This window comes from Amblyomma maculatum, chromosome 3 (assembly GCF_055883805.1).
Source record: "Amblyomma maculatum isolate TAMU_Amacu chromosome 3, ASM5588380v1, whole genome shotgun sequence".
Taxonomy (NCBI): Eukaryota; Metazoa; Arthropoda; class Arachnida; order Ixodida; family Ixodidae; genus Amblyomma; species Amblyomma maculatum.
In genome coordinates, this window is record NC_139346.1 from 101460698 (window position 1) to 101486315 (window position 25618).

Here is a 25618-nt window from a genome sequence, read left to right on the forward strand (position 1 = left end):
TTATGCGGCGGCGAAGACGCCAGACGAGCCGCTGCCCCAGCGATGGTACTGGTGGCGCCACCTCATGCTGCTTACAACAACTCTGGAGCAGAAGGTTTGAGTTGTATATATATATATATATATTTACATATATATATATATATTTGCTGGAGTGTTGCGACGCCTTGCGCCTTGCATGAGAGCGTTGCCATGCTCCAGCTTGCCCTAGAGAAAGCCTTGCCGCATGATGTCTTGTTATTAGTTTTAGAGCATGGAAATGTGGGCTCAGTTATTTGCAAAGGAGTCGCAATGGCGTACTGAGGGTGCACGACGCGCTTGATAGTAAATAAGAGGGTGGGTGAGCGCATACAAGTGCAACGGTCTGTACGTTAAGGCTGTCCCTTGTCGCCATTGCTTTCCTTCTTGTATATTGACCCATTTTATCTGAGCATTATCCAGAGCAGCTGTGTCCGAGGTTTTCGTTTGCATGAAGCAGAGGTCCGCATACTCGCGTATGCTGATGACATTGCCGTCTTCTGTACCGACTACGAAAGCATTCGCAGTGTTGTCGAATTGGTGAAGGACTTTTGTTCTTTGAGTGGTAGCGCTGTGAACTGGAATAAGTGTCTGGGTTTTTGGCATGGAACGTGGCTCACAACCCCTGCGAATTTCGTGAACATGCCTTGGGTAACAACCCCAGTGAAGTATTTAGGAGTGCCACTGGAAAACTACCGAGACAGTGAGTCATATTGGAATCAGCAGGTTTTACAAATACGTGAGAAGGCCGACAGCCTAAAAGAATTCAGTTGGTCTATGATTGCACGTTATACGATTTGCAATTTATGTCTTGTTACCAAGATATGGTACGTGTTACAAGTACTGCGTTGTCTCGTGTGAATGTGCTGATATTTCACTGTGTGTTCGGAATTTTTGTGTGGGGAAGTACTTGGGAGCACACCCACCGAACCAGCTTGTTTCGTCTCGTTTTCTCTGGAGGAGTTGGTTTGGCGCATTTGTATTTGTGCCAAGTTGGTAACCGTTTATGTTTTTCGTGATACTAAAGACCCATTTTTACGACCTGTGTGTCAGGTTAGATTGAACAAAGTACTTCCCAATTTTTTCGTAAGTTCAGCGAGCATGCAAGGGAGGATTTTCGAAATCCTTAAAGAAGTGTACAAGTCATGTCATGCATTGCAAGCCCGTTTTCGTTTAAATATTTATCAACTGTGACGAGAAAGAAACCTTACAAGTACTTGTGCGATGTCTTTGTCCCAATCCCATTGTACAGATCGTTGTACTGTGCAGGTCCATGGAAGCCAGTCGTTCAATGAGTAAAAATAATGGCTGTACCAGGGGGAGCAAGAACTTCAACGCTTCCCCCGTTCTTTACAGCATGCTCAATTTTCTCCATGTTATACTTCCTTATAACGGCCACCTTGCGCTTATTGAATAGCTTTGATATCTCGGCGAATTCTATCTGGTCTGTTGGATTGAAGCTTTCACACATTAGCGTTTCTTAATCATTTCTTTAATCTCCTTAGACAGCTTACGGGTATCCTCTCTATCCTTCCGCCTACTTCTACAGTATACTCAGTAATGATATCTCTGAAATTATTGTTCATTGCTTCTAGGGTAATGTCGCCATCCCCGGTTATAGCTGAATATCTATTCTGCAGCGCGATCCTGAACTCTTCTGCCCTCCCCCTCACCGCTAATTCGTTGATGGATTTCTTTCTTACTAATTTGTTGCGTTCCTTCTTCAGATTTAGGTTAATTCGGGACCTCAGCATCCTGTGGGTACTGAATCGCAATCTCCCTGTTACCCCTACATCTTGCATAATGGCGGGGGTTGAACAGAGTATGAAGTCATTTCATTTTAGTCTCCCCGTTAGGACGTTTCCTTGTCTATTTCCGGTTCTTCCGTTTGCTGAAGAAGGTATTCCTGATCCTTAAGTTATTGCGCTCTGCAAACTCAACTAGTAACTCGCCCCTGCTATTCCTAGAACCAATGCCATAGTCACCTACTCCCTGGTCTCCAGTCTGCTTTTTCCCCACCTTGGCATTGAAGTCTCGCATTAGTACAGTATACTGCGTCTTTAATTTTCGCATTGCCGATTCTACATCTTCGTGGAAGCGTTCAGCTGCTTGGACATCATAACTATATGTAGGTGCACAGGCCTGGACAACGTATAGTTTATACCACTTATTCAGCCTAATTACGATGCCTGCCACCCTGTCATTAATACTACAAAATTCATCTCTTTTACCCGCTATATACTTAATGACAAGGAAACCTACTCCTAGTTGTTGCCTCTCGGGTAAACCTCGACAACACAGTACATGCCCATCCTTAAGTACAGTATATGCCTCATTCGGCCTCCTAACCTCACTAAGCCCTATGACATCCTATTTCATACCCTCTAGTTCCTCTAACAGCCACTGCTAAACTAGCTTCACTAGCAAGCGTTCTAGCGGTAAACGTTGCCATGGTCAGTTTCCAATGGCGGCCTGTCCAGCGGAGCCAGGAATTCTTAGCACCCACTGCTGCGTCACAGGTCCGACCGCCGCCGTAGTCAGTTGTTCCGCAGCCGCTGGTGACTGAGGGCAGGAGTTTTATGGAACTAATCATAAAAATGCCTTATGATGAACCTAACATACTTGGAGGTAAAGGTGTGATCTTTCAACCTTCTGAAACGTGTACGATGTGAGTTTTTGTTCACGGTGTACGCACCATGTAAAAATATTCATGAGATAGTCTTGCGCTCTCTTAATTATTTTTGCCCGAGATTTCCTGTCTGCCCCTTAAGCCAGCATTTTATCTTGCGACTGCGTCGTCCACATGAAAGACAACGATCTGCTTTCTGATGCTGCCGAGCCTTAACATCACCTGCTTGCCAATGCTGATTAAGTTTTACCGAATAGATGCACCCCTATCGCGCTTCCTTCTACTGACATTGAAAAACGGCAGCGCTAGTCGCGCCTTCTGATCGCCATCTTAGGTTGTGAATCACCTTACCGCATAGTTGTGTTCTGTTTCAGCACAGAAGAGCACTTGTCGCTGCTTCAATACCTCCGCTGAACACATTGTACGGTCCATAGAGATCTGTTTTCCTTGTATGCTGCACATTCAGCCTGTCATCCTACCCATACTTACCACGCCCTCTTTCTCACTAGCACCTTCTACCGATGTCCACCTGTGTTCTCATCTGAACCGCCAATCTCGACATTCGTGCATCCCACTGCCATGCATTCCAGAAACTACTTCGTAAACAGCAAACTTCTTCTGATGTGACTTCGACGGTCATGGGCCGAACCAGTGCTGCACAGCACCACCTCATTACCGAAAGCACTTCTACTAATAATGTCAATCATAATTTCCGACGGGACGTTATTCGGCCCTCAGCTAGCACCTGATAATCCCAGATGGTATTGGTAAAAAAGTACGGCACCGTGCGATTCTATGTTTATTACCGTGCCCTCAGTAATATCGCTCGACTAGTCGTTTACCCTTTGTCACGCAATTATGCTTCCCTAGGCTCCCGAATATTTCTCTGCCCTGGACCTGCGATCCGGTTACTGGTAGGCTCCGATGCATGAAGCCGACCAATAAAAAGCTGCATTCGTTACTCCCGGCGGGCTTTACGAATTCAGTGTCATCTATTTTGGACTCTGAAATGACAACGCGATATTTTAGAGCATCATTGACACTGTTTTAGAGGGCTTAAATGAAAAAACCTGCTTATGATACTTCAGCTACATATATATCTGCTCTCCATCTTTTTCTGATCATTTATACCGCCTTAATCAAGTACTAACTTTCCTAGCCTCCACCGGGCTCGAACTGAAAAAGTGTAATTTTGCCAAGAAAACAGTCAAGATTTTTGACCACCTCGTTAACCGCGACAGCATTAGAACCGATCCTGACCAGCTTACTGCAGTTTTGAATTTTGATCGCTCTTCTCTACAGCTTCCTTCGCCTACTATACTCATACTTTCCTTCATCCGCAATTTCGCTATCATTGAAGCTCCACTTTACCGGCTTCTTACCGACCGTTCTGTTTTAATTTGGTCCAAAGACTGTGAAGAAAGGATTTCAAACACTCAAGAGTGCGCTCACTTCAGATATCGTCCTTGCTCACTTTGACAACACCCCTACCTCATTTCCTCCTTGTGCTGTCTTCGCCCTCGGTATTGGTGCTGTACCTATGCAGTATGATACTGCTTCTCCGCTTAATGTAATTTGCTTGCCAGTTGTACAGTGGCACCTGCGGTACGAAATTACATCATCACCGAGCAGGAGTACCTCGCCGTCATTCTGGCCATTCAGAAATTCCACCCCTACCTCTAGGGCTGCCATTTCACGGTCGTTACCAATCACCCCGTTCTGTGTTGGATACCTACCGTCAAAAATGTGACTGGACGCCTCAGCCATTGTATTATGCGTTTAAAGGAATGCACCTTCCATGTAACCTACAGATTAGGTTGTAAACATTTTGACACTGATGCTCTTTCACATTGCCCGCTTCCGGAGTGGTCGAGTACTGATTCTAGGGGACTTACTTCGTGTACCACCGACACCGTACTGTCGTTATGAGTGCCGACATCACTGCTGCAGCTTCTGCCACTGCTCCAAATATGCACGCTCTTGTGTTAAATGAACGAGCTGCTCCATACTGTCATTCTGTAAATGACCGTCTTACCGGTGCTTCCAAATGCAAATTGCAAATTCCATATTTCTGATAAATGTTCTGATAAATGCTGCAGCACTACCAAGTCCCCTTTGCTGATTCAATAATTTTTCGTGCTTTTTTTTCAGCAAACCCTTGGGGCTGTTGGAATCTACAGCGCTGCTCTTGCAATTTCAACAAGTATGTATTCGCAGTATTAGTATCGACGAGTATTTCTTTACATATTTTTGCCTCTAGTGCCGATTGTGTGTCGAGATCTAAATGTGCACCGCAATGCGTTCGTTGAGGAACTCCATGTAGAATGACATTAGTCATCCAAAACACTATCTTGAACACGCAGTAAACATAAACGCACCTACAGTGTATATATTTAGCTACTACAGTATCTAAAAAAACCACCATGATTACAAAGTCCTATTTTACCTAATCTTTACGAATAAGCTGCTAGGCCTAAGCATCCATGTCTGTTTTGGGTAACAAGTGTTCGATTTCTATCCGCCCTACTGTCTCAAAGCGACGCTTGAGTAGGCAGCATCTAGCCAGTTGACAATCTAATGCTGTAAGATCACACAACCACCGACAAATCAGTGCCCGGTCGTGTCATCTGTCATCTGCATGCACCACAAGCATCCTTTTCACTTTTCTACCACAACGCCTACACCAGAATATCAGTGTAACGTGGCCTTTGAAGGGCAACTCTAGCAGTTTTCCCATGTTCGAAGTTATCAATGAAATTTGTATCAAAAGTTCTCAATGTAAAGGTTGTGTGTGCCAAGCAGCCCAATTCAGTACGCTTTACTTTTCTGGCAAATTCATTTTAGAGAAAGCACTCTGGGACTCGAGAGTTGCGCTGCCAAATAGGAAATGCTTACGGCTAACACTGTTTGATGACGTCACAGTTTTGAAGGAGCGTCGAGCAGACGATGGCGACAAGGCAGCTACCCTACTGGATGCGGCTCGATTGGTCGTGGGGTCTCCTCTATAGAATTGTGTTCGCAGACTATCTAGGCGAACATGATCTTAAACAATCCCTCTGGGACGGGGCAGTGAGCGGCGTCGGCAGCGATGTTCAAAAGCGGCACTTTTCCATCCCCAAGCCACAACATGCAAGAGGGTGTCCCAGCCTCCCCCCCCCCCCCCCCCTCTGTGATTCAAAATGTGTGATCTCCCAGCCTTATCACGAAATCTCTGAAAACTTCGTATGTAATGCTTGCTGGGGATTTCAACCTGCCAGACGTAAAATGACCCTTATATGAGGCAGTGCTGTGCAACTCATCTTTGCGTACGACTTTTCTTGCAATGGTGAATACCCACTCACTGTTGCAATCTGCTGAAATGCCAACACGTGTTGGACCCACTAGTGCCATTTTCCTGGATTTGATCTTGTTAAAACGGACGCTTGGGCAAGTTGGTAATCCATTGAGGGTAAACAGCGCAAAAAAGACGAGGACGAACGAAGTACACAAACGAGCGCTGACTTTAAACTCGCTTTATTGCTTCGTTCGTCCTCGTCTTTTTTGCGCTGTTTACCTTCAATTTGATCTTGTGCAATTACAGTAGCAGCATACGAGGAATATCTCATCACGACTTGTTCTTGTTAACATATCTATAACTCCCACGCGCCACTATGTTAAGACTCCACAAAAAAAAAATATTTATGAAGAAGGGGATCATGTCTCCGCATCACACGAACTGAGCGTGTTTTACCCGATTACGGTCACTTAGCTTGTGCTTTGACGGGAATGCAATATAACGCGTACTAAAAACAAAATTACTATCGTTGATTGACGGCTACATTCCATCGCGGCTCATTACCGCCAAACGTCGAAATGATTAACACTCGATGACAAAACCCATTAGGGTACTAAAAGTAAAATAAACTGTTTATTTCGTCGCCAATGTCAATCTCGCGATCGTGGCTTATACAGTAAAAATGAAAACAAATCAGCAAATGTATAACAAAAGATGGTCGTGAAGCTCAAAGTGCCTATTTGTTTATTCTAAAGAAAAACATATTAAGGGTAACTCAAAAGAATTCTGGAAGTACGTAAAAAGTAAGTTAAACAATAAGGGATCCTTTCCTGACAACTTGTACGGTGCCGACTACGCGGCTGATATTACAACGATGGCGGAAACGTATCTTTATTTTTAGTCTGCCATTACGCAATCGGAAGCAGCAATTTCTGGTTTTGAGAGCACCAGCAGTCTACCGCAAATCATCATCATCGTCATTAGCCTGACTATACCCACTTCAGGGCGAAGGCCTCTCCTATATTTCTCCACTTTACCCGGTACTCTGCTAGCTGCATCCACTTGATAGATATTTAATTTAAATGTATTGGTACATTTGAAAACTGCTGCAATGTCCCTTAAGGTCATTAATAAACACAAGAAAAAGAAGCGGGTTCAAATTGAACCTTGCGAGATGCCAGACAATACATTTAGGTACGATGACGATACGCCATCTAGAACCACTCGCTGTCTTTTGCCTCGTAGATAAGCTTCAGTCTACCTCGTAAATTACCCAGGTGCGTTAAGTACAGAGAGCTTCTATAGCAACGACGTGTGTGTTACTGAATCAGCAGCCCTGCGGAAATCCAAAAATATAGTCTACTTGCTTACCAACGTTAATTGAAGAAGGATTGTTGGGTGTAAATTCTATAGCAGCGTGTCACATAAAACCCCTGCTCTGAAACCATGTTGCCTTGTGGCGAAGAATGTAATAATATTAAGACGACTCAAAAGGTTGATGTAAATGATGTGCTGTAAAGTTTTGCGACACACGCTAGTCAGGAAAATCGCTCTAAGGTTAGAAGTTATATTTTCATTGCTCTTGTTGATGGGTATAATATTTGCACACTTCCAATTAGAAGGAAGCGCATCTTGTTGAAGGGATTCCATGGAAAGAACCGTTAAGTGGCAACAGAAGTGTAACAGTTCTTCAGGATGAAGTTGAAGACATGATCTAGACCAGAGGCCGAGCAAACTAATACCCTGTTCTGAAAATTAAATATCTATAGTTTGCGTTGTTGTTGTAGAAGCTCTCTGTACTTAACGCACCTGGTTAATTTACGAGATAGACTGAAGCTTATCTACGAGGCAGAAGACAGCGAGTGGTTCTAGATGGCGTATCGTCATCACACCTAAATGTTTTGTCTGGCGTCCCGCAGGGTTCAATTTGAACCCACTCTTTTTCTTGTGTTTATTAAGACCTTAAGGGACACTGCAGCAGTTTTCAAATGTACCAGTACCATAGGTTTTTGAAGTAGAATATTTGTTGATCATGCCTGTAAACTTACTTTTTCGATTATGCATAAAACACCTGCGCAATCGTCGACTGAAAGCGCACAATTCAAATTTCCCGCGCGACTGCTACAGAGGAGAAAAGCGAAGGAAGAAACCTCGCTTCTCCGTATGTCGTGACGTCACCGTGAGGAGCCCGAGGCATTTAAAGCCAATGGAGGGGGTTTTCGGCGTGCGTTGTTCCTCGTTTTGCGTGCGTTGCGGACGTACAAAATACGTCAATTTGTGTTTGTGCACCTGATACAACACAGCTCGGCGTGTGTTCGGATGCACGAACAGCTTGGACGCCACGATGTATCTTCCATTCTATTAAAAGCTCGTGGTGCAATGCGGCGTTGCTGACAAGAGAGATAAATTCAAGCCGACCAAAGGAAAAATTACATTTTCGTAACTGACTACGTGCTGTTTGTTCCTAATGCGATTTCTATAGGGCTTGACAAAAAAAAAACATTACTGAACCATGAAGCGGTTCCTTCTGTTTTCTTGTAGAAAACAGTCGGGACAGTCATCTGCGATCTATTCATGGACTGCAGTTTCATGATGGGACGGTCAGACAGCATCGGCGCACGGTTGTATTTGCGTGTCGTCTCGTTTTTTTTTTTTTTTTTTTTTTACGCAAATACTTCGCGCAACGGCTTTTGAGCTAAAAATGAACAACTGATCAGTAGCACGCGCTGATGCTTTTTGCGAACTAGCGGATTATTGAGAAGAGCCCACTGCTGTGTCGAAACTAGGTTGTGAAAGACTGCGAGATCTTTTCGAGTAGGGCACGTGCCTGATATGTCCGTGGAACCCTTACGGGAGCATTATTAGAAGATAAGGAGTGTACCCCTCTGCTGGGCATAGGCGCATTCAGGTAAGGAGTGCAAAGAGCGAGGTTTCCTTCGGTGCGTCCAAGCAATCAATCATCGAAGTTGTTCCTACATGGCCTTTCAATTTTGCACCAGTTCCTGCCTCGTCATTTTACATAGTCCTGTCTTGTTTGTGGATGCACATTAAGTTGAAAACAAAAACGACGAAGCTCTTGTAAGAAAACACATTTCGGAACAAGGTTTTCTCATGAAGGTGTGGCTGGGGAGGAGCTGCAGCTCAGCTTTCAACATACGTCAGCCGTCAATTCACTAAACGTGTATTGTGACAATACGATAAAAAGGAAAATCTTTCAACGTCTGCTAAATGTCTTATCACTCAAGCAGCATTCTGCGCGTATTTGACCTGGTCTCCAGCACAATGGCCCCGTAAATGCCTCGTATGCATTGCAGAGCTCCGCAACCGCGCTTCGCTTATTGTTCATTTTTCTGGTGGCAGCTTTGTACTGCTTCACCCTTTCTATAAAATCCTCCGCTTCTCCAAGGTAACACGACTGGCATTCAAAGCTCGATTTGGTACACCAAGCTTTGGCCTCATTTTTCACAACAATGACCTTTCGGGCGGGGTGAGAGGCCTGAGATGGAGATAGTCGGCTAGGGCATTGTTCGCTGCCCTTCCATCCCAGGAATATGCGGGACGAGGTTTCGCTGAGGGCCATGCGGTTTCTGCTAATAATGACACACACTACTTTTCAAAGTGCCTCCCTGTAGCCAAAGCAAGTTTCCATGCCAAATCTACGCTTCCCACAACGGAAGTTCTGCATCGTTTGTGAGCGTATCTGATACGGATACATGCGGTAAACATTCCGATGGTCATTCGTGTGGAATTGGCATGCCATAATGACGTTCACGAAGCCGCAGAGAGCAGCAATCAGCACAGCGCAGCGAAGGAGCCGCATCGGCAGCTTCCCCGGTCCTCAGAATGTCGTCACGCGACGTCTTGGCCAATCACCGGCGGCGACCTGACCCGCGGTGAGCCCCGTCGCGCGGGCTGCGTATTTCTGCTGAAAAAAAAAATGCTATTTCTGCGTTTTTCTGCCTAACTTTAATCTGATATTTGCGTTCGCAGCATGAAACACTATGTCTCTCTGCTGAAAACCCAGTTTTATGCAAAAAGTGCTGCAGTGTGTCTTTAGGGAAATTGTTACTACCGGCGTCAGGTTATACGCTGAGTATTGCCGTATCTATCGTTACGTTGGCAGTGAAATTGATCAGAACTGCTTGCAGGACGATTTACACTCTGTCTTATCGTGATGTAGGATGTGGAACGTGAAGCTTAATATATCGATGTGCAATATGTCAATGTTCGCAAATAAAAATCGGCCTTTATTTAAACATCTCAACAGAAATTAAAGAGCATTGCAGAATCTGCATTGGAGTAATCCGAAAGCACGTATTCTGCTGTTGGTTGCTTCTGGTTGGGTCTAGTTGCTAATTCACTACTTGTTTAGCCATGTACTTTCAAATTGCGCGTCAATCCCTTTTTTGACTCTACTTTCGGTTGCGTGGCGTCACATCCTCTACGTCACATTATTCACTTCTTGTTTACCAATTTTGGTCCTTGGTACTTTCAAATTGTGCGCCAAATCCTTTCTTATGCTCTGTATCGGCTCTACTTCCGGTGCGTGATGACAAATCCTCTACGTCATATTATTTCACTTCTTGTTTACCCATTTTAGTCTTTGGCACTTTCAAATTGCGGGAACCCCTCCCTATGCTCTTTTTCGGCTCGACTTCCGGTTGCGTGATATCACATCTTTGACGTCACCCTAACTGACTGCCTTAATTAACTACTTTAGTCTTTGCTACTTTAATATTGTGCGTCAATCTCTTCCTAGGCCCTTTTTTGCTTCCAGTTCAGATTGCGCGACGTCACATCGTAACGTCACCTTAATTGACTGATTTAATTAACTACTTTATTATTTGATGCATTCAAATGTAGCACCAAGCCATCGGCTAATCAGACAATTTTCGCCTTTGCTTTTTGATTTTACTCTAAATAATTACCTCATTACCTTTTTGGTCTAAATATCTTTTCCGACACATTTCGTCACCCTCTATCTATTGATACCATTCATTAACCTCTACCACTCATTTAATTACAACTGCTGCGGACACGTTTCTGCTGACGCGATCTTCGGACGCGTTCTGCGGGCGCCGTCTGAGGACGGAAATTTGAGAACATAGCGAAGTAATGCTTTCGAATTAATACCTTTTCCTTTGTCTGTTGTGCCCGAGCTCAAGTATCTAGCTATTTTTTTTCTTTTCGAGCAAGATGGCACGCAACGCTCAAGTAGAGTTCTGAAGGCTCCGCCTTCTAGAAAACGGGTCCGCGAGCGATGGTCTCGCCCGACGAGTGAAAAACGAAGTCTTTCTTAAAAACACCGGTTTATTTCGGAGCAACAGAAAAGTATAAAATAGAAAAGAAACAGCATTGGTCACAACTGCGCTGGAAACATGCCTTCGAAGTGCGCGACAATGGACTATACAGAATAAAACGGAACATGGGTCAGGGCTTCACCGCGACAACACAAAGCACACTGCGGCGCGGATAGGGCGAGTAATAGGGCCAAAGCGTTGATGACGGTACAAACGCATTGCTACTCGCGTGGCAGCACTCACGCTAAACTCCTGAGGCTTCTTGTAGGCACCGCTTTCGTCTTCGCCTCGCAGGACTCCGCTCCGTCGTCCGTGTACATCCCGCCGGCTTGGGACGCTGCCACGCCGCCCTTCTCTGGCCGGCCGCCCGGCGAAAAAGCCCCGAGCCATACTTCGGACGCGCTTATCTACCCTCTGTCTCGCACCGATAACATGTCGACCCTGCTCCGGGCAGCTCGCTCATGCGTACTCGCGCTGCCCGGGCGGACACCAACACAAACAGAAAAAAGCGCGCGCGGTTTGAAACGCTAAAAGGGGCTGTGAGGCCCCACACTCTCCCCCTCTCGAGACGGGACACCTCCCGAGGTGTAAAACAAAAATAACGCACGATAAGGACGGAACTGGTACTGCTGCTGGCAGGGCGCATGTTTGGAGGTATCCACTGAGCGTGGGTACCCGTAGTGCCTGGTAGGTCAAGTGGTTTTATGTGGCTAGTGGACGGCCGTGGTAAGCTCGGAGATCGGCCACGTTGACTGGTCCGGCTTCTCGACCACCCAGCACATGGTGAATAAAGTAGGAAAGCCGAGACGCGCACTTTGTTATCGTGTAAGGGCCAGTCCATCGTGGAGCGAGAGAAGCAGCAAACCCTTTTGCTGCATCACTTAGTGGGTGCGTGCGGCGAAGGACTTTGTCGCCGACTGTAAACTCCAAAGGTCGCCTTCCCTTGTTGTACTGGTTACAGTCTTCCAGGCGGGCAAGGTCCAAGTTTTCCCTTGCCTCCTTCAGAGTCTCGGCCAAGCGGCTGGAAAGATCATGCGCAAATTTAGAATGGCTAAGACCTGGTAAATCAGAGCCATTCAGAACATGCTCAATAGGGAACCTGAGCTCACGACCAAGGAGAATGGCCGCTGGCGTAAAACCTGTTGACCGGTTTACCGTGGTTCTTGTGGCGAAGGCCATCTCCTGGATACGAGCGTCCCAGTCCTTGTGCCGCTCCGTGAATGCCACCATCATAGTCTTGAGATTTTGATGCACTCGCTCTGTAATGTTTGCTTGAGGATGGTAGGGCGTAGTCTTTTTGTGCTGCACGCCAAGGACTTTGCAAGTGGCAGTGAATATCCTACCGGTGAAATACTTGGTATTATCAGGGATAAGCTGAGCTGGGAAACCAAAGCGAGTGAATGTTTCTTGTAGTGTATTCCAAATTATTTTCGAGTCTAGCCTACTCAGGGGATACAATTCTGCCCATTTCGAGAAATGATCAGTGATTACTAACATGTAGCGATTCCCTTTCACTGATCTGGGATAGGGACCCATAATGTCGCCAGCTACAATTTCCCATGGGTATCGGCTCTCTACAGGTTGCATAAGGCCCGGTAGTTTCCCTCCCCTCGGCTTTGCGGTCTGCCAGGTATGACAAGTGAGGACGAATGCGAGGACATCCCTTTACACGCGCGGCCATGTTGCAACGCGACACAATTTGTCACATGTTTTCTTGCCATCGCTGTGACCTGTGAGGCGTGTATCGTGGACGTACTCTAGAATATGCTTACGTAGGCCCTTAGAAACGACCACACGAAATGCGGACTCACCACTCTCTATGTCCGCAGCAGGTATATACCGCAGGATCAAGCCATCTTCTGCTCCACGTAGCTGTCGTAGCTTCCGTTAAGCGCCCGGCTCCCTGCAGGGTTGGTGCTCTTCAGGCTTTGGCGTATCTGGTTGCACTGGTCGTCTGAGAGCTGAGCGTCAAGGAGCTGTTGACGGGACACCAGTGTGACCCAGGTGTCGGCAGGAGCTGTCACAGCATGGACCGCGGGTGCTCACTCTCCCTCACCAGGGAGTGGAGCTCGTGACAGGGCATCGGCCACTTTGTTGAAAGTGCCTCTTCTGTATTCTGCCCTGTAATTATACTTTTGGAGAGCGAGTTACCAGCGGGCTAGACGGCCAGCTGGATTTTGCAACCTTGAAAGCCACGATAGGGTCTAGTGGTCGGTCTGAATAGTGAATTCTGCGCCATGCAAGTACATGTGAAAGTTCTTGAGGGCAAACGCAATCGCAAGACACTCTTTCTCTGTCACAGTATAGTTCCTTTCCGGTCCCGTCAGTGTATGGCTAGCAAACGCCAATGGGTAAAGCTTTCCATGATGTTCTTGAAGCTATGCCGCACCAATTCCGTACTCACTTGCATCCGTTTGTACTGTGAATGGCCGGTTAAGGTCTGTAAGCCGCAGGCATGCAGTATCCGCGATGGCTGCAGACAGTGAACAGAATGATCCCTGCTCGGCTTCTGTCCATGACCAGCGGGCACCCTTCCGGAGGAGCTGATGGAGGGGTCGCGCCAGGTCAGCGCAGTTCGGGATGAAGGGGCGGTAGAATCCCTCCATGCCCAAGAAACGCTGGAAGCTCTTTATGTTGGTTGGTGGTGGGAGCTGCAGAATGGCCTGAAGCTTCTCTTCATCCGGGCGAACTGCGCCCTGTTGCACAATGAAACCAAGAAGGTTGATTGTGCTTGTCACCAACTGAACCTTGCCGGGAATAATGGTGATGCCCGCATTCTGCAATCGTTGAAGGACATTCGTTAGATGAAGGAGGTGCTCTTCTAAGCTTTCTGAGAACACTACTACGTCATCCATGTAGGCCATAGCGTAGTTAAATTTAGCCTCTCCGAGCACAATATCTATTACCCGTTGAAAAGTAGCAGGTGAATTGCACAACCCGAAAGGCAATCGCACAAATTCGAACAGTCCCCGGCGGCTAGTGAAAGCCGTTTTCTCAATGTCGCAGCGATCAATCGGGATTTGCAGAAATTCCCTACTGCAGTCAAGAGTTCTAAAAAATTTTGCTGACCCAAGTGAGTACATGACAGAGTCAACAGACGGGAAAGGGTAAGAGTCTCGCACTGTCACAGCATTCAGACGTCGATAATCGACACACAACCGTACTGTTCCATCCTTCTTAGGCGCGAGAACAACAGGAAGCGCGCAGGGGCTTTTTGATAGTCTCACCGCACCGGTAGCCACCATTTCGTCGAGGGCCCCATCCAGCAGCGCTCGCTTGTGGACACTCAAGGGCCTTGGATTGAATCGGATAGGACGAGCATCGCCGGTGTCGATCCTGTGGGTTAGTACGTTGGCCTTCCCCGGAGCCTCCATGAACATTGCTGCAAAGGACCTGAGCATTGTCTCGATTCTGCTTTTTTCCGCTGGTGACCCCGTGAAGGAATTCAAAACGGTTATAATACCACTTCCTGTGATATTAGCCGAATGGCCGTTCGTGGCAAGCAACTGTGACTGTGGCTCAGCAGCCTTGGTCTTGAACTGAAATGCTTCTGTACCGGTGCCGTACCGGTAGGTTCCCTTACTGAGATTCATCACGATTCCTGCCTTCACTATGAAGTTACGGCCTAGTATGACTGGCCAGGATAGTCCGGGGAGGTGTAAGAAACGCTGTCTAATCTTTCGACCATTTATAGTAACTGTTAGGCGGGCTGCTGAGGTTGCGGGTACTATATGAGTCGACGCCATACGAAGGTTAGTGTTTACACTCCACAACCGGACACGTTTTGTCTCACAGGAATTATTCACCTGATCGCCGAAGACTGACACCATAGACCCTGTGTCTAAAAGGGCTGGAAGTTCCAGTCCGGCATTTTGACCAAGACCAGCGGAGTCTTGTCTGGTTGGCTTTCCTCAAAAGAAGTTGACGGGACTGCACTCACCGAGTGATTGTAGGATTTCTCGGGGTCTGCCTTATGCACAGCAGGGGGTGATGATGGCACCTGCATCAATGGCACCTGGGTCGAAGGCCCATGGGTCCGTTCATGCCGGAAAGGTAGCGACTGGATCAGCTCTCCCGGTGGTTGGACACGTCTGTGCGGCCTGGCCGCTGGATGGTGTGATGACCAAATACCCTCTCCTGCGTTGTCTTGAATCTGCGAGTCGTAGGACAAGTTGTGCCCGGGAGCGCCACCCACTTCTCCCCTGATGGCGACACCGTTGCACCCGAAGGTGAATCCCACGCTGCACCCCGCGGTGACGTCCACGCTGCACCCGTAAGTGACGTCCACGCTGCACCCGTAAGTGACGTCCACGCTGCACCCGTAAGTGACGTCCACGCTGCACCCGTAAGTGACGTCCATGCTGCGCCCGGTGGCGACGTCGACGCTGCGCCCGGTGGCGACACCCACGCTGCGCCCGGTGGCGATACCCACGCTGCGCCCGGTGGCGACACCCACGCTGCGCCCGGTGGCGAAACCCACGCTGCGCCCGGTGGCGACACCCACGCTGCGCCCGGTAGCGACACCCACGCTGCGCCCGGTAGCGACACCTACGCTGCGCCCGGTAGCGACACCCACGCTGCGCCCGGTAGCGACGCCCACGCTGCGCCCATAGGTGACGTCCACGCTGCGCCCGGTGGCGACACCCACGCTGCATCCATAGGTGACGTCCACGCTGCGCCCGGTGGCGACACCCACGATGCACCCATAGGCGACGTCCACGCTGGCCCAGTGGCGACACCCACGCTGCGCCCGGTGACGACACCCACGCTGCACCCATAGGTGACGTCCACGCTGCGCCGGTGGCGACACCCACGCTGCGCCCGGTGGCGACACCCACGCTGCGCCCGGTGGCGGCACCCACGCTGCGCCCGGTGGCGACAATCGCGCTGCACCCGTAGGTGAATGACAGCCGGCAGCCGCTGCATGTGATGTCCGGGATTTGCGCTCTCCGACGTGGGGTGTCCCAACTGCTGCCACACAAGGGGTCCCGGCGCCTGCGTATGGCAAAAAGACACGGGACCCCGTCTGACCTGTCGCCCCATGAAATCGGCTCGTCACCTGAGTAGACGCATCAGGGCTTGCGACTCCGTGCCAGTCGCTAGCCCTCGAACGGCAGCCTGGCGTCTCCAGGCTGCGTGCTGCCGATGATCCAGGCCACGCACAGGACGGCTCAAGGCAAGTCTCTGCAGGGGAGGTGGTTTATACTGGAGTTCCGCCAGGAAAGATGCCTCGATGCAGGATGCTTCTCTAGCCATGTCATCGAAGTCCTGGAACTGGCGACGCTGAAGATATGGCTGGTACCTTGGATGGCACCGATGTATAACATGAGCCACCCTCTCTGGTTCCGGAACTGCAGGAATTGCCCGCTCATGCAGCTCTTGAAAACTTCGCAAAACCTCTAGGAAACCCTCTTTTTCGCCTTGCGTCCTGGTGCAAAGCTCGTCTTTCATACGGATGTCATAGTCAGGCGGCAAAAACTCTTCTCGAAAACGGTCTATAAAATCCTGCTTCGTTGTGAACGGCCGTTGTCTACGCCTCCAGGTTGCTGCAGAACCTACCAAAGCTACGGGAAGCACACCCGTCACCAGAGCGCTGCCCGAATTTGCCATTGCCATCTGATAATCGTCGATTTCATAAAGAAAATCGCAAACAGATTTCTTGTCGGCGTATCCTTCAAACCTTGGCACGGCCGAATTCAGCCGCAGCTGATTATCGCGATACAAGGGAGTGGGCGTTAACGAATCTGCCTCGCTTCCTACCATTTCTCTGAAATGTGCCTTTGATTCAAGTAGCTCGAACAGGAGGCCAAGAATTCCGCTGCAAATGTCCGACTGTTCGCTTTTCCTGTCTTTTGATTGCTCATGCCCGGAACCCGCCTGTGTGGGAGGCCGAACTGTCTCCGTTAACTGGGCGCTTGCACCCGGTAAGTCCGACATGGCTACCCACGAAGCTGCATGAACCTCAAATTGCTACACTCGCGGGGCAAGCCAAAGCTCGAGCAGAAATCACGTTGGGAGCCAAATGAAGGCTCCGCCTTCTAGAATACGGGTCCGCGAGCGATGGTCTCGCCGGACGAGTGAAAAACGGAGTCTTTCTTAAAAACACCGGTTTATTCCGGAGCAACAGAAAAGTATAAAATAGAAAAGAAACAGCATTGGTCAAAACTGAGCTGGAAACATGCCGTCGAAGTGCGCGACAATGGTATATGCAGAATAAAACGGAACATGGGTAAGGGCTTCACCGCGACAACACAAAGCACACTGCGGCGCGGATAGGGCGAGTAATAGGGCCAAAGCGTTGATGATGGTACAAGCGCATTGCTACTCGCAATGCGTTTGTACGCAGCACTCACGCTAGCACTCCTAAGGCTTCCTTGCAGGCGCCGCTTCCGTCTTCCCCTCGCAGGACTCCGCTCCGTCGTCCGTGTACATCCCGCCGGCTTGGGACGATGCCATGCCGCCCTGCTCTGGCCGGCCGCCCGGCGAAAAAGCCCCGAGCCATGCTTCCGACGCGCTTATCCACCCTCTGTCTCGCGCTGCCCCCCCTCCAGGCAGCTCGCTCATGCGTACTCGCGCTGCCCGGGCGGACACCAATACAAACAGAAAAAGCGCGCGCGGTTTGAAACGTTAAAAGGGGCTGTGGGGCCCCACAGTCCTTAACGCCAAAAACCAGAAGAGTCTTGAATTGCTTAAGATGTAACTGCAGACATGCTCCACCAGAGCTAAAACAAACATTGTGCATGGAAAATATTCGCTCAATCCTGAAATACGCGTGTGTGGCATGGCACCTGGCAACAAAAAGAGAATGGATATAGCTGAGCGAATACAGAAGAGCCCAGCTCGATTCTCGGTGGAAAACTATCGTTTCACGAACCGGTCTGCCGATATTGGGAAGCGTTTAGGGTGGTCTTTGCTTTCTGCCAGATGTACGTTTTTACGAATATCATTACTTTTTAATATTCTAAAATTAAAACCGTAGTTATCAGTGAAGCGTACGTAAAGAAACCCACTTATGTGTGCGCCCGCATCGACAACTGCTTGAAAATACGCGAGTATAGCTGCAAAGTAAATGTTTCTAAATTTTCTTTTTTTCCCCGAAGAATACACTATCGGCAGAGTTTGCCAGATGCCATTGTCACTCAGTCTCTCAGTCTTAATTGTTTTCATTAATAAATAGTCAAATATTTATCTGTGGACACAGTTGACAGTTTGAATTGTTTCTTTTAAAAAGTTTTTAACAAAACTAATGCAGTCTTTCTTAATTTGTCTATTTTGCATAGTGTGTACTGTTCCTCATGTCGCTGCCATTGAAGTGTTGCATTACTTCTGTCGCATTGTGTTTGTATTCTACACACACGCACACACACACACACACACACACATATATATATATATATATATATATTTATGGTTTGATTTGGTTTGTGGGGTTTAACGTCCCAAAGCAACTCAGGCTATGAGAGACGCCGTAGTAGAGGATTCCGGAAATTTCGACCACCTGGGGTTCTTTAACGTGCACTGACATCGCACAGCACACGGACGCCTTGCTTTTCGCCGCCATCGAAAAGCGGCCGCCGAGGCCGGGATTCGATCCCGCGTCCTTGCGAACAGTAGTCGAGCGCCGTAACCACTGCGCCACCCCGGCGGGTACATATATATATATATATATATATATATATATATATATATATATATATATATATATATATATATATATATATATATATATATATATATATATATATATATATATATATATATATATATATATATATATATATATATATATATATATATATGTATATATATGGCCGAGTGGTTTGGGCGCCCGTCTCGGCTGCGGGAGGTGGTCAGTTCGAAACCCGCCGCCGGACACCCACCGGTAAAATTGGGTACAAGCGTCCCCCGGCCCGGCGCCCGGCTCTTTTAGGGGTGTGCGTTTGGAAGAGGCTCTGCTAACCCTGCTGTGCCCCCTCGGGGGCTTAGTTTCGAACAACCATGGCCTGCAAAGGCCGTGCTAAAAAAAAAAAAAAAAGAGCATCCGCCTCGCATTCGGGAGGTACGGGGTTCGATCCCCAGTACCGCCGGGTACCCACCGGTTTCCAATGGGTACAAGATTTCCCCCGGCCTGGTGCTCGGCTCTTCTGGGGTGAAATGCTTGGGAAAAGGGGCCATGAACCAAACATGTTGGTTCAAGAAAAAAAAAATAAAAAAAAATGGCCACATAATGGGCTTTTGCCGCGAGAGGCGGACTTATTGTTGTCCGATGGCGAAACGAATCACTGCCACATCGGCGCAACTATTTAGGCCGTGACACCTTTTCCCAAGCATTTCACCCCAGAAGAGCCGAGCACCAGGCCGGGGGAAAGCTTGTACCCATTTAAAAACCGGTGGGTAACCGGCGGCACCAGGGATCGAACCCGGTACCTCCCGAATGCGAGGCGGATGCTCTTACCACAAGGCCACCGAAGCGGTGGCCTTGTGGTAAGAGCAATATGTGGTAAGCAATATATGTGGTAAGAGCAATAAGAGCAAGCGCTTCGGTGGCCTTGTGGTAAGTAATATATATATATATATATATATATATATATATATATATATATATATATATATATATATATATAATATATATATATATATATATATATATATATAATATATATATATATATATATATATATATATATATATATATATATATATATATATATATATATATATATATATATATATATATATATATATATATATATATAAATATATATATTTATATATATATATAGCGCCACAGCTCTACATTGCCCATTTTATATCTTTGCCTTACACTAATACCCTGATAGGCCTAGTATGAACCTGTATAAATAAATAAATAAATAAAACAAAATACACCTGCCGATGGCCTTGGCCGGCAGCGCTGCTTAAACAGCCTGGTACACCACAGGTACCGTCGACTTCTTGTTGAAAATGACAATGATCGTGTAATAATGCATCATTGTGTAGTTTCAGCTGGCGGTAAACAACCCATGAAAAGCTATTTACGAAAACTTGAAAACGCACACGAGAAATAGGTATCCCATCAATCGTTACTGCAATGCAAATTTTTATAAACTACCTTTATTAGGAGTTGAAGATATGGGTGACTTGAAATAATGCTAACCCTCTCCCTTCTCATCTCAGCCAAATCCTACGCGAAAGAATAAATGAAGTAAACAAGTCGCGACAAATCACCTCCTGCCCGCGACAAGTGGGAGAAAACCGAGGTGAAGTCACATGTAAGCTTAGTGAGCGGTCCTTGTGGCGATGTGTTGCTCCAAAAGGTCGTGAGCAGTCGCCAAAAGCACCGCTTAAAATTATGTGCGAATTTGAGGCTCCTCGCAACGCTTCCAAGTTAGACTCCAGTATTCATAGGGTACCGTCTCTATGGATTTCCTGAACAAGAACATTGAGCAAGTAGCACCTCAGAGGCCCTTTAATGCATCACTTGCAGCAATGGGTTCTAACTAGCGCTGTGTTGCTCGATGCACGAATTACAGAGCGAAAAACAACATAGTTATTTACCACCGATTTCCTAAGAAAAACGTGCTTCGCGGCAAAATGAATCTTGGGATCCCATCGCCCAAGCTGCGTCGCCAGATCTGAGAACGCATGTGGGCTCAGAACATTCCACGCGAAACTGCTACCAACACAGGATGCTTCTGATCAGGGAGTTAGGCCTCGCGAGTGCCAAGCAATGGATTAAATCCGAAGCTGTGCAGATGATCTTAGCACACCACATAAGATATTTGCGCCTGGCTTCGGCGCCGCACTCAGTCTGTGCCGACAGGGTGGGTCCTTTGTGCTGCCTTCAGGAAAGCCTGCCAAAATCTGTTGATCTTTTATCGATATGCGATTGGATAAATGAATGTCAACTATAACACTCACCCTTCATCACTTATCTACAACGAGCTTTTCGTATGAGTGATAACTGCGATACACTGAAATTTTCACTCGCAGCCCCATACAGCTGCTAATGCTCCGCAGCTCATCCGATGTTGTACACTAGCTCCCCCTGCTGACTTATCGCCAAAATTATATCTCTTTTTCATGTGAGACAATTGTGCTGACAGTAAAGCAGTTTCAAGAATAGAACGCTATAGAGAGCTAATCAATTCCAAACCACCGTCCGCTGAGGCTTTGATGTGAAAACGCGGTTAGGCGTAGTGACGACTAGGGAGTAGTGCACTGCCAGAGAGCCATCTTTTGCAGCTCTCGCGGGTAGCACCATTGCGTACGCTGGCAGCATCCTCGGTGGAAACCATTACAAATATGTTGTCTACTTTATTAATGTGGCCGGGCTCGGGTATTTTTTGACGTGCCGCTAACAATACGCTGAGCAAACCATTCTGCGAAGACGGGACGCGTAGTCGGGGGATACTAAATGTTTGGGTCTAGGGACCCTCGGAGGACACAAATTATACACGTTGCTCTTGAAAGTGCTTTAGTGCGCAAAGTGTATTTGGTGAGACATTACGCTTTTCGCCCCAGGAAGTGGACGCGCAGCTTACGCGCATATTCCTCCGTAAACAAATGCCGACACAGCCGCTCAACTTCTTTAGTCGTGATCAACAGGTTGGTTACAACACATGCAGACATAAATATGAATATAAAGGCTGCTTTCGTTCACAGCGCAATGATTTCCACAACATATATTGAAGGAAATATGCGTAGGTTCTCATATTTGGCTATCGCAATTCTCACTACTTTCACATAAAAGCATTCTTTTTTGGTCGTGTATTGGCGCATATAAAAAATACATTAAACCAAATAAATACCATTTGCTTGAAACTGCATTGAAATTACCATGCAACAAGGGTAATTTGGCTGTGGAAAAATCTCACTTGCATGCCCAGGCAGCCTTTGGGCCGGTATAGAGGTAAGAATGAAAATTTCGACTGCCAGTAACGATGGGTCTCCCATCCCGGCCACTTGCGTCAGTGTGTGTGCGTAAATGATTTTAAAAAAATGTAGCGAATGCTTCTTAAAGCAGTAATTTTAGCTGCATGCAAGGTGGCTCACTCCTTCTGCACTCATTGGCCATGCACGCTGATTACTGCTTTTTATTTTCAATCTTGTTTGATCTTGTTTGTCAATTGAAACTTAATGAAGAGTTCTCTCTGTCCCTGCTGATGACATCGAGGACGACTCACCGACCTGAAATAGTACGAATGTTGTGTTCTCCACATGGTGCCGTGACAGCAATATACACTCGCACACCCCGAAAGGACGGCAGCGCGCGCGTGTGGCTGAATGCACGCCTGTACCGCCATCATATGATGTTACTCAAACAATGCTATCAAAGCTTCGTGCGGCAGCCTCAATTTTGATTCAAGTTTTTATGTTAATTTTAAATTACTTATAGATTACTGAACAAAACGAAATCCCGTACTATGGCCTTCAGAAATATAAATCAATCTTTAAGTCAGCATGGTCGGAACATCGCCGCGTTTGCCCTTTAATGTGTCGCTGTAAAAGGGAAGCGGCATGTATTAATGAATCAAGGATCATATAAGGCAGGCATATTTTGTGCGCACTCTACTCATGCGAAAATATTTTGGGCGCTGTTTTTAGGCACCCGTTCTTGGCTTGTGTCGCATCGCCGTTGGCGCCGGTGTAAGCGGGGAGGCGCCATATAGGGATACCAAAGAGGTCACTTGGCACAGACCATTTTTGGCCGCAAAATTCTGTTCGGCCTCCTTCTACCCACTTTAGGCATCCGGATAGGATACAGTGCTAGGATACAGGGACCCTTAACAAAAATCATGCCGGCACTTAGAAACGACGATTAAATTTAACTGGAGTAGGGTTTCCCGGTCGCCGTACATTAGGTTGCCGGTGGGAAGGGCCAAACTGAGGCAAAACATTCTCCCCTGCCTCAAACAACCTTCGATGATTATACGAAACATTTATGTCTCCGACAGTTTAGTGAACATCAGCATACGAATCCTGAGAGTCTCCTCAGCGCTATCGCGTGTTGGCTTTAGTCGCGTAGCTTACTTGCTGTTGTCCAAAGTTCACTTTCACATTCAGTAAAATATCTGCTGAAGCAACTAAAATGAAAATGAAAGAAAAAAACCACTACAAGTAAAGGCAACATAACACCAATCTCTGAAAACCTCAGTTGGGATACACTGCGGTGCAGAACAGTTGACAAGTGGCGCACTCTCACTGTCACTCTTTCTCATAAATTTGCTCTTGATTACCTCTTGACATAGTAATTTTATTACGTGCATGTACCAAAAATAACAGACCAGCACAGATTTTCTCACAAATCTTTGAAGGGATATTAAAAACACGGACTAGATTTGTCAGCGCTCAGTCGCTGACAATATTTCTGCTTGGAATCAATGGAGGGAGGATACTACAAAAACTTGAAACCTTGAGCCTTGTATCGGACTTTTTGTACAAAAAAATACACGCTCCAAAGTTCGCTTATATAAATATTGATGAAACACTTCTAAATAATCAAAAATATTTTTATTGCAGGAGAATAAACATAGCAACGGTCTCACATCAGCGGCAAATACTGCATTATAAACATTATAATGCAGCTAGCACAGAACCGGGTTAATTGGCGAAATATGGGAGAGGCCTTCGCCCTGCAGTGGGTATAGTCAGGCTAATGATGATGATGATGAACCCGTCTTATTCACTCCAACTCACCTCATATACTTTGAAGTAAAGAATTCATACAGGTGGTACGAAGAAAGCATTATAGATATATCCAGGTCTATTCACTCTTTTCTCTAAATTTGTTTCCTCCTTCAGCCGTTCGTGTGCACGTCATTTCACAAATTCTGCATGTGATAACCGGACGAATTAGATTCTTATGCATTTGAAACATTGCTTTCGTTAACTGATATAATAGTTTGTCCCTTTCAATATATTTCCAGTGCTTTCTCTGCCACTGGTGTACACAAGCATTGTAATTGGCCTGGCTGGCACAATCTACACGGCTCTGGTAAGTTTTTCCCCCTGTGCCAAACATATTCCAACAAATAATATTTCACCTCCCGCCAAAAAAAAGCATGTGTCTTGAATTATAGGATGATATATTTAGGAACGTTTCACGAGCTTCCTTTCTGGAGTACTACTCAGGGAATAACTAATATTTTCTTAGAGAATATTTTACTGCCTCACCGCCGCTGTAGAGCTTGCGAACACACTCACCTGAACTGCATTTAAATATGAAGTTTTTCAGGGTTGCGCATGAAGTCATTAAAATTCATACTGTTTCATCTCACTACCTACAAATTGCCAGTCTTAAATACGGTTGATATAAGGTTATATGGACGCGGCTTAACTATTTTTCTTACATTTTGAATAATCCATAGTCAACCATACGGTATAAATGTACAGTACGCAGGAGACGTAGGGGTGTCGTTTGTTCGTCACTTCGAGATCACTGGACATTCTTTGACCTTGACTTTCGGTGGGCGGTTGAGACAACACAACGAATATTACATTTTATATCAACGCTTCGTAATGATTTAAGAAAGTGGTTTTGATAATTTTATGTTGAGCCCAGTGACAGCGGCTGTGGTACTAAATCACCAAGAAATCACACTTCAGCTCGAGACGAGAGCAATTGTAGGGTGATGATTGTTTCAAAAGAGCAGATAAGATTACCTGCAGAGGCCAAGATTTACTTTGAAAGTTTATCTTCCTATTCGTGGCAAGAGTGGCGGATCACTGCAGACATCCTGTCAGTTCTGTAATTTCTTGAAGATGTTGCAGTTTATTGCGGTGAGTGCAAAAAAAATATCTGTGTTAAACAAAACTGGATTTTCTGGAAAGCCCTTTGAAAGCACGTTCCTAATAATACCGCCCACTCATTGGCTTCTCGGGCATTAACAATAGCTTGTAGCCCATATGACAAAACAATTTGCGACATATATATGTGCGCTGTTCTAGCAGTAATTTATTTTGGTATAGCCAAAGGCTTAATACCTGCGATGTCATTCATATATTGTTTCCTTTTTTTTTATAGGGAGGACTCCGCAGTGTGGTGTGGGCGGACTGCTTCCAAGCAGTCGTGATGCTGGCTTCGCCCATCACAATTTTTGGGAAGGTTCTTTACGACTCAAGTCGTGTGACGCCTCCCCTTAGGGCGATAACTGACTTTAACGCAAGCCAGTATTTTCTCGGGTAAGTACTTGAAATTAAAATATATATTGCTTTTTGCTCTGTAAGCTTTAAAACCTAAAAATTTACGGCTCTAATATACAGATAACTTTGGGCCTCTTGCCATATTCTTCATATATCGCACGTTTTAATGCAAAACGATATATTCTATGCACTTTCTTCGAAGAAATTGCTTACACTGAGACATTCTAACCTCCGAAGGTCTAGAAGAGAAGGTAT

At 46.6% G+C, this 25618-nt stretch overlaps 1 protein-coding gene across 1 annotated transcript in view; it reads left to right on the forward strand.

Moving 5' to 3' along the window:
- LOC146195435 (putative sodium-dependent multivitamin transporter) overlaps window positions 1-25618 on the forward strand; it is a 115261-nt gene that overhangs the window by 22131 nt on the left and 67512 nt on the right. Inside the window, exons 3-5 of the mRNA XM_084596796.1 lie at window positions 4796-4847; window positions 24148-24215; window positions 25245-25402. Coding sequence (XP_084452922.1) covers window positions 4796-4847; window positions 24148-24215; window positions 25245-25402 — 278 coding nt within the window. The remainder of the gene's footprint in view (window positions 1-4795; window positions 4848-24147; window positions 24216-25244; window positions 25403-25618) is intronic.